Here is a 10,561-nt window from a genome sequence, read left to right on the forward strand (position 1 = left end):
AATATATTAACCTTTAAAGAACTTTGCTTGTTCCAATGTTTATTTTTTCCCCATAGCATCTCTGGAGAACACATGAAGCTTTCATTTGAGCCCCCACAGAAACCAACATTTCTCTCCCTTACTTTGTTGATTTCAAAGGCAATCTGCCAGTTTACATCAGAGCACACGGTTCAGCTCTTAAGTATGGGATAGCATTCTCCTGATGTCCCTGAAGTCTAAGGTGGTTTCTCCTTTTTTAGTAGCTGAGAGTCAGGTCTTCTGTCTTTTTTTTTCACTATGTCTGAGAGTAATCACAGACGTCTTGATTTGGATGGCTTGTTAGCTTTTAATGAACCTTCCACAGTTTTCCCCTAAATAGACTCAAATGGGGTCAAGATATCTTCACTAAGCCATAATTGCAATGCAAAGGTACATGTGTGTTCAAGAACCAAGCCTGACTTACGCATCTCAAGGCAGCTGGGGGTGGGGTATTACTCACTAGCATGGAAAACTAGCTAGCTGGAGCCAATTTTGAAAAGTTGATATAATTACCTTGATACCAGCAGAACTTATCTGTATTTGCCAGGTAGGAATCTGATGGAGTTATGTGGTGCAGTGATGCTTTTTTATATAAAGTGTGGTGAAGCTGCACATGAAAGGAGCTTCACAACCATTTTAGGAGGCAAAATAGTAGTTTATGCATGTTCTTCACAGTATGATCAGATAAGCTGGTGATGGCCACACCAACAGTCTCAGGGTTTGTTTTCAGCCTTATGAGGATGAACAAATCCAGGCTAAACACTGGGGACCCAATGATGCCTTTCTTGTATTACCTAGCATTAAACTAGCCAGAATACAGCCAACAGAGCTACCTATAGGATACACCTTCATGCACAGTTTTGTTTCCCACAAGACTGCTTCATGCAGCACCTCGCCTAATACATGAGGTTGGAGCTTTTCAATTTCTTGCCTTTTTCATTTTCAAGAGAAGTGAGTCAGTGAAATGCAAGATGGATTAATAAGATGTCTACTTTCATCTTCAAAAAAAATCCCCCAAGGCTCCCAAACATCAGCTCTTCTGTATTACTCTACTGCTGTAAAAGCTGGAAGAAGGCTGAAGCTCAGAATGTGTCATCTTCTGTGGGGACCAGTAAAGGACCAGAGCAAAATGACATTTGTGCTACAGAGAACATCCTGGGACCCTGTGGAAGGGGTTTAGATACAGTTTGCAGCTGGTGAGGTTCCAGCATCTCTGACAGCTATAATGATACTTAAACAACTTGCCTTTTTTGGCTAGAACTATACAGAAAATGAATTTCCTGACTCACTGTCAATCTGAAGAACCATTTCGAAATACCTTTGGGGCAGCCTGAAAAGACTTAAGGGGTATTACTTTTGAAATTTTTGAAATACCGAACAGTAAATATAGAGGAATTTTAAAGTCAAATTGAACAGATCATTTCACAATCTGAACTACTACACCCAAGAAAAAGGTAGAAATCTGGCACAGCTGTATAGTCCCTTCTATTATTTATAAATCACAGATGTGCAACCCAGGAAATACTTATTTATCATATCACAATGCACTTCACTTTAAGTGATTTGGGGGAGATGCAGTCATTCCTCCAAAAGATGAGGTTAGCAGTAGTTTTATCAGTGTGCTAAGAAGAGGAATGCTAAGACCGTATAAAGCTACATAGGTGGCAAAAATACCCCTGATTTAGAGTTGTACTCAACATTTTCTCTGATCAAATCAAAGCCTTTCACTTTTGAGCTAAGCATTTCTTTCAGAACACTTGAAATTACATGAAGTTCTAAAAAGGAACAAATGGGAAGTTTTTGTGAAACTTAATTTTGTTCTTTGGTATGACTAATACAGCCAAACAGCAAGAAGCCTATGATGTATTTCAGACATTCTGCAGATTCTACTAGGACTTCCTTTGATTCTAAGATTAAGGTGTCACATAAGAGAGGAATGCTCCCCTTTTGCTTTTCTCTTACGTTACTACCTCTTCCTATCCTCATCACCATCCTCTGGCTAGATCTTCCTGTCTGCTTTGGCAATGGACCTCAGTCAAGGTGTGCAGATGGGTCCAAATGGAGTACCAAATGCATATAATAGTCCCAGGAATCCAAAAAAGGAACTAAGAAGAAATCTAAGGACCCTGGTTTCTTAGTCACTAGAAAAGACTTAGTTTCTCACTTGGGGGTTCACGCAAATTAGGCTGGATTAGTCCAGGAGTAAGGGACAAATACTGGTCAAGTGGATGAACTAAATAAAATCAGGGAGAGGAGAGATATTTTTGCACTCCATCCATACGCGACTTGTCCGATTAAACTGAAACTGAACTGTATGGGAGTGGTAGCAACCTGCAACATGTGCAAAGGAAGTCAGCCTGAAGGGTGAGCTCCACAGCAAGCCCTGTGGCAGACAGGAAAAATGCTGTGGTTCTGTAGGGTACTGGGATTTTTTCTGTTTTGTTCCTAATCCTCTGCACTGATTCTGCCAGTGCACTGGTGATCTGCATGTGGTCAGAAGACTCACTACCTCTTCCAAAGAAGCACCAAGGATGGAGCATAATCTTTGCCATTCTGCCCCAGTGTCTGCAACAACCTAAGCTCAAGTTAATCCAGTCGCAAAGGCAGGCTTTGGGGCAAGTTTGATTAAGTGTCAGGACGAAACAACAGACAATTACACAAGACCAGCAATTAAAGGTGGAGCAGAGCAAACCAGCAGCCTTGAGGCATTTATCAAATCGTTTCAATGCTGTCACCCTGACCGCAGACATATCCAGGTGCAAAAACCAACAGCGCACGCAGGAGGAAGAGTCTTGGCCAGGGACCTGTTCACTAGAGCCACTAGTTTGTCGATGGTATTCAGTTGGCATCGGCTGTCCCTACTCCTATTTCTATTGCAGGAACGTTGAAAACTACTTCCATGCTTTACTAGGCTTGACTGTGCAGTTAGCTACATCTGGATCAACTCTTCAAGCAGCTAATGCAGTGTAAAGCCAGTATACTTCAGAAGGGCCTCTATCTCCTATGCATTTACTAGTATGCATATTTTTTCTTATTTGTTGATAACCCTGAGTAATAAACTGCTGCTATGATGAGAGGACAGCTTGTCAATTATTCAAACTCAAGCATTAATTTCTGGGAGTAAAGATGCCAAGGTACTGGCTTGCCAGCATAGTGACAGTAAGTTTTAGTCTCGTCTGCACTTGTTATCATCAATACAGATGCTAAAAGAGAAACTGATGACTGCAAACAAAGGGAAATGGTTTCTTTTCTTCAGTCTCCTCTCTACATATTTTTGAAGTTTGTTTCCCTCCCCAGCTGCAGTACAAGAGGTGAAAATGATCTGGAAACTACTCACTCCAGGGTCACCTGAGCCACGGAATCCATTGAGCTGTATCCATTCTCCATGAAAATCTCGGTGTATCGGCCCATTTTGATGGCTTCCAGCCACTCACCCACTGACCTGTAGGCACCGCTCCCCACTGGACTGTGTTCTACCAACAAATTTGATACTCTAAAGACAAAACGAAAGACAGAGAAGCAAAAAGAATCAGTATCAAGATGTACCCAACATGACACAATTGCTCTTCTGTGGCATTTTGAGTAATTGCTGAATCCCAAATTCCTCCTGTGGAGCTGTAATTTTTCTGACTCATTGGAAGTTGTTGACTTTACAGGTGCAACGTAAATGAGGAGGAGAGAACCACATGCTTTTTGAGCTCTGTGTGGGATTTCCCGAAGTTTTCAGTTTTATCTTAGTTTTCAGAAAGAGTAGCGTAAAAGCTTTCGAAAGTACCAACCATCTTAGTCAGCAGAATGAAAAGATCATGAAGAATTAGTTAGGCAAGACTTCACAACGTATGGACCACAGTTTCACCTGTAACCTCACCTCCTTTTGAGTTGCTGCCATTGCTGCTGCACACTGCAAGTGGGAAGTATCTGCTTCGACAGAGGAGCAGATTAGTGTCCATCCCCGTTACCTCTCACTCACAAGCAGGCTCCTTTTCCACAGTGCTCTCCCTGTCACTCTCACTTCAAGGTCTTCAGTTTCACTCTTCCTGCTCTGTTTTTCTCCTCTTTCTTTAAAGCTCATAATTAACTTAAAACAACCCAGAGACTGGAAACCGAAACCCAAATTACATTTCCCAGCAGCAGCCATCAGCAGCAGGCTGCTGTTAACACTTCAAGGGCTGCTCCCGCAGAGTCAGGCCAGGATTTTGTATGCAGGCAGCATCCAAGAAGCCCTGCAGAGAGCAGCAATGCTCCAACCATGCCTCAGCCTCCTGGCGAGGCTCACGTTTAGTCCTGAAACCAGAGTGAGAATCCTGGCTCCTGCAGCCTCACTCAGACTTCTGTGCAGCAACTGCTACCTGCTCGGTTATGTCATGCACAGAAGAAGCAATTCAGGCAAATAACAACCCTTCGCCACTCTAAAACCTGGCACAAATAACCTGTGTTTCGAGCAGGCCCACCACGTTACTGATGATGCGCAGAGCACAAAGAGACTTGTTCAAGGTCAGCCAGGAAAGCAACCAGATTTCTCGCGTTTTGTAAACCAAGACGCACAGTTAACATAAGCCTTGCATAAAGATTATTACCCACAGGTAAAAACATTTGCTGGGTCAGCCTCTGACTGTGAGAATTATGCTTGAAAGATTTTCAACTCAAAGGAGAGCTAAGATTTTATATTGTTATAGCACTTCAGGAATCTTCATATATTTTATGATCACATTAGTATTATTTGTTTATTTAATAGCAATGCTGAAGGGTCCAATAAAATGTGAATGCTTGCAGTACCAAGAGCATAATGGCTTCCCATAACATTTTATACACATGAGGAATTCAAAACTCCTAAGTAATCATAATGAGAAGTGGATTTTCAACACTAATGTCAGGAGGCACCTACTGATATGCATGCACTGTAATGTAGAGAGTGACTTCCTCCCTTATTTGCATTAATGAGAATTTCCATAAAGAATACATTACATATATTAAAAAAAATCCTTTACAGCTGCTGCACTTCGAAATTATGATTCATTTGGAATTACTATGGTCCGGGCATGGAAATCTATGATTATAGAAACACAGCCCCAAAGCCTGGCTGTTCACATACTCCATACACACAGAATATACCCACAGCACCTTTAAAAAGGAGAAGTTTGGAATTGCAAGGGCCTATCAGTGGAATAAAATATCAGCAAAGTGTTTAACAGCCCAAGGAGATGGTTTACTGCCTATTTTAATCTTTTCTAGCTTAACAGGTTGATATAACAGTACATATCGCCATGTAACAGGCCTTGAAAATGACTGTTCTGAACTGAAAATTAAAGAGAAACATCACATTTTGTGCTATCATAAACACGTTCCTGCAGGTTTGCTGGGGCTAACATTACAACTAATTGCTAATAAGAGTCTTTCTTCCATTTCTTCTTCATATGGCTAATGATGCATGTGAAATAGCATGAACAATCAGATCTATTTTGTATTTAAAAATGAAACTATGTAAAGTTTTCATGTGTCTTCTCTTCCAGAATGAGATGGAGATGTCATGCACTGGGACGTGTTGTATCCTTTTTTTTTTTTTCTTTTGTCCTCTGAGAATAAGTCTTTCTGATGGGCCTCTTCCAGCATTAATAAGGGAGCTCCATGGCCACCAATCAGCGAAGCAGCAATGATTTATATACATTACTCCTACATGAACATGCGAGAGACTGAGTGATTAGCAACACAGATGGCTCAGAAGTAATACTTGTGTGCTTGCACTGAAATTACAAAAGCCTCTCCAAGAGTCCAGTATCATTGAAAGACCACTACCAAAACTCACTAAAAAAAATTAATCTCTCCGTTTTTTTTCTAAAGTGGAGTTTTATTTCTTGACACATACTTGCCTTATTTGTAGCTGTGTAGCTGCTGAAATTCACACTGAATTGCAGACTGGCTGCCTCATTCACTTAACGTGGTTTTAGCAAACTGTTTGTGTACAACTCTTTGGGAACGACAGAAATCCCCTCACAATTATAAAAACTGTTGGAACTGGAGGTGGCAGATAACACACCTGGGAATGCTTCTGGGAAGATGCACTTGGACATCCATGAGCTTTGCACATCCAATGTATTCCCAAGAGACTTTCTCATTCGTATTACAAAGATAAAGTCAACAGGCAGATAATTTGAGCAGTGTTTACTATCTACTTCACAGACTCAGTCTTGCTCTCACTCACCTTGGGGTAGAGCGCAGGTAGCTTTATCATAGACCTATAAATACTGCTGAAACTGCAGTTTCTAAAAGGCAGGCCACAGTAATTTTCTTTGCTGCAGTGGCGCTACATTTATAGAGTTACTGAATTGCTGACTGGCCTGCCAATTTAAACAGAGAAAGTTGGGTTTGGGAAAACTCTCCTGGACATAATGAAACTGGAGGAACATCCACCTGCAGATGCGTGTAGGCTAAAGAGAAATTCAACACCAGGAATCGGTATTCAGACAAGAATCTTTCTTTGAGAAATGGCTCTGGCCTGATTTTGTACCTGCTCGATGCATTAACCAACGTCTTCAAGCTGCTTGGGTTACGGATGAGCTTGTCCAACATGCTGACAATTTCATCAAACTTGGGCCTGCTGTTGCGGTCCTTCTGCCAGCAGTCAAGCATCAGCTGGTAGAGAGCAGCAGGGCAGTCCATGGGACTTGGCAGGCGATAGCCTTCCTCCACGGCTTTAATCACCTATGGGAAGTAAAACACAAGGCTGATGTGTTGCTTTTCTTCCTCTTACCTTTTTCCCCGAATATAAATCGGTTTAAATAGAGAACTCTGGGTCCAGCAATACTCTCACATACAACCGATCCCCCACCCTCTGCATATAGGAGACAAATCAAGTAAACTCCATTATCTTTCACTGCGTCTATGGCATAGGTTGAATAATTGATTTTTAGTCACTGCAAAATGAGTCTAGAAATCCAATGTAACCAGAAGGTCAGATCTCAGGTTGCACTTGTTCAAAGCTCAGCTGAGGTCTGTAGGTCACACCAGAAAACTAGAGACTGTTCTTGTCTGCCAACAGCAGCTTATGGGGCTTTCTGGCATTGTCTTGGAGTACAGTGATTTTGTTTATTCAGATGTTGGCTTCTTTTTAAATGAAAAGGCATGTGCTCAACCACAGATTTGTATTACAGTAATAGAAGTCTGACTGTATTTCAAAAGAGACTTTGAATGCTAATTGATGGATGGATTCAAGGCAGAGGCAGAACAACCATCTCATATATCATTCAATACTGTCTGGGTTTAGTCATTTCTTACTGTGTCCACGTTTCTGCCAGGAATTTAAAATGTCAGCTTAGGAGTATGTAAATTAAAAACAGGGGAAGTTTGTTGCACTGATTCCAAATACAAACCGTCTATGGTTCTATATCCAAAACAAGTGGTAAGCACATGTGCTGCCTGAACTCTGGAAAGGCAGAAATGAACAAATGAGGGCAGAATTGAATAAAGCAACTTGTTTTCCCTCATTTTGGACAGACTTGCAGCAGGGCTCCTAGCCCAGCAGTTCCGATTTTGAACCCTTAACAGCATTCAGAAGAACACAGCTCTCATTTCAGGCCACAAGGGTCTGCGACCATGTCAGCAGAGTCCTAGCAGCCCATCTTCACACCCTCTACTCCCAAGACTTACTGCCCAAGAGAAGTTGGAAGCAGCTATTGCTGATAGTGAATACTGTGTGGAAAACCACAACGCTTCACTGCTTGACTCCAAGGACTGCCTCAAATACCATTCATTCTAGGCACTCTCTCACAATTTGAAAACATCTTGTGATTAAAAAAAATGCTCTATGGTTAGCACTGCACTTCTGGAGGCTCCAAAATTTAGGACCGCAAGCATCATTTTCAAATCATCCTTCACCACAGAGCTTTTTGCCAAGTGGAACAGTCCCAGGCATGAGCGGGGCTGGCTGAGCAGCATTAGCAGAAACCTGGAACCCTCTAAGGACATATGTAGTAGAGAAGAAATGTTTTGAGGCTTTGTAGTCTTCTCAAAGGATACTGAGCCGTCTGAATATCTGGTCCACAACACCTGCAATCCTGTGCTCTAACAGAGGCTTATCTAAGATTTCATCTGTGGGTGGAGCAGTTGCACTGCTCTCCACCCAACCTTTGTCTATAAAATTATCTTGTCTTCTGCTGGACTATTATATTGGCTTTTGCTCACAGCATCAAACACCAGGCTCACCATACTGCACTATCTGCATTGTCTATTCTTCACTTCATGCATTTCAGCTGGTCCCTGGCCCCTGACCCCGGATTTACAACTGCCTTATAAAAAGTCTCTGTGTGGCACAGCCATGAGAACATTATTTGCTGTATTTATAACAATAATGGATTATCTTCCAGCTGTAGCAGAAAGAAAATAGTAGCAGGACAGGTAGCAGACCATCTGGCACCAGCTCACAATATCTGAACTACATCTGCAATGGGGTTATGCATGTTTTATATTCCAGGCAGTAACATCACAATCAATAGCATTAACTCAATTTACAGGATGTCATTCGTTCTGGTGATACAATGTAAATGGTATCAAAATACTGCAAGGGCTAGGAGCTGAACTCTGCTCTTGCATCTGAAGGTGCCTTCAGGGTCTGACTGTAACAGGAGCAAAAGAATGATGCAATGAAGACTAAGTCACTTGGAGCAACTGCAATACTTAGGAAAAAAAAAAAGGCAGATTTGCCATTTTGTTCATGGGTAAGTACTGCTTTTTAAGACTTGAAGAGCTAAAACTTGCATACATGGGGAGACATGTTTGTCCCCTTACCTTTTCTGGAGAAGCATTATGCATTTAAGGATGAGGTGATGGCACCAGGGATTTTTGGAAAGTGAAAACCTGAGATAGTCTATTCCAGTAAACCAAGTAGCATTCATAGTTCACCGTTTTCACAAAACTGCTACTGTGAAGACTAAAAAGCAACCACTACGATCATTTAACTTACCATCCTAAAACAGGTCACAAAATTCCCCTCGATTCCTGTACGAAGCCTTCTCTTGTGGTTTAAAAACTTATTTTTAGAAAGCCATGCAGTCATCAGCATGACTTTAAAACTTTTGTAGCACTGAAGTTACAACACTGCCTGCTTTGTGGCACTGCACCCCCTCTACCACAGGGGAAACCAGCCTGGCTGAAACATGGTGAGAACTGTTTTGCTCACTGCTGACTGCGCCTGCATATAATATGCTTTAATTATAAACCACACAAAAAACTCTTGTGCAGTGGAGTCTGAAATTCATGTGAGCAGAGCTCACCAGACCTCCACCAATGCTACATCTAACACTGATGATTCTTCTGCCAACACAAGCAGGGGAAGAAAAAAGAAAGACAATGGGCCTTTAGGGGATGAAAGAAGGAGGAATAAATACAAGGAGAAATATTTTTCTGCCACAGCACTGAGTTAAATTTTCTAGACTGCCACCATTGAGGCATTAACTGTCTGCACATACTACAGGGAGAAAAAGAACCCAAACAAAGCCTGATCAGGAACTGATGCTCATGAACATCTCACCAGTGTTCCGCTTCCTACTGTCAAAGAAAGCGCTTCCCCAGCCAACTCTCCCCAGGTGTGAAATTCACCCTTTCCCCAGAGGATGGACAAGGTGGTATTTATTTTAATTCAACAGTTCTGCAAATTGTGGGTGCTGACAGTGTTGCTAACCTGACAAGGGATTCCCCTGGCCACAGAGCATTATTTCACTGGCACCAGCCTGAATCTCAGGCTGACGTTTACTGAACATCTGTACTACACTGGTGCATCAGCATTAGATAGTTAGAGTGCTTAGTGTGACTGAAAAAGCTCGGCTTAAATTACTGCATTCTCCATCCAGGGTACAGAAGAAAGCCTTTGTATTTGATTGAGATAAATCTCTGTGTAGATACATGCTGCTTTACCAAACTCCCTACGAACATGACAACCTCAGTGGTGTAGAAGCGGCGGGGCATTCATGCCAAACAACACCTGTCCCCCTGGCAAGCAGCGCAGTGTTACCATCTCAAAGGCACCACTTGTTTTCTTGCCTGGGCTGGAGGTGAGCAGTCAAGACGAGAAAGCATGACAGGCAGTCACTTTCACCGATGGCAGAGGCACACAGGCAAAACAGAGGAGACACAGACAGCTCAGCCTCTGCTGCCAGCAAAACAGCAGAATGTCAAAGGGACAGAGACACTGCTCAAAATGAATTAAAATACATATATGTAGGAAGAAAAGGATGAAACATGAGGTGTTGTGCTTGTGACTGAGGAAGCTCATGGCAGAGCAAGGCCATTTGCCCACTCAGCCAGTGGCAGCACCTCCCCAGGTGGCTGGGATGCAGGATCAAAGCAGGAGTGATGAGGAAGGGCTCTTTGCCATATGCAGAATGGCTGCATTTTCCTCCATCACAGAGTTGCTCTGGGCCTGATGTGCTGCTGCATGGTGCCCCCTGCCTCATGGACTAGATGGCATCTTGAGACTTCCAGATCTCATATTTCTCAGAGATGTGAATAGGAAGGAGCAGCCCAGGAAAATCTGGCAAATTCAGGCTTAATT

At 42.4% G+C, this 10,561-nt stretch overlaps 1 protein-coding gene across 9 annotated transcripts in view; it reads right to left on the reverse strand.

Moving 5' to 3' along the window:
* EPHA5 (EPH receptor A5) overlaps positions 1 to 10,561 on the reverse strand; it is a 184,616-nt gene that overhangs the window by 8,652 nt on the left and 165,403 nt on the right. For all 9 annotated transcript variants that reach the window (XM_019614695.2, XM_010709893.3, XM_031553074.1 and 6 more), the window contains 2 exons: positions 6,524 to 6,717; positions 3,356 to 3,511 (listed from right to left, as the gene is read on the reverse strand). In XM_019614695.2, coding sequence (XP_019470240.1) covers positions 3,356 to 3,511; positions 6,524 to 6,717 — 350 coding nt within the window. The remainder of the gene's footprint in view (positions 1 to 3,355; positions 3,512 to 6,523; positions 6,718 to 10,561) is intronic.

The sequence above is a fragment of the Meleagris gallopavo genome, chromosome 4, assembly GCF_000146605.3.
Source record: "Meleagris gallopavo isolate NT-WF06-2002-E0010 breed Aviagen turkey brand Nicholas breeding stock chromosome 4, Turkey_5.1, whole genome shotgun sequence".
NCBI lineage: Eukaryota > Metazoa > Chordata > Aves > Galliformes > Phasianidae > Meleagris > Meleagris gallopavo.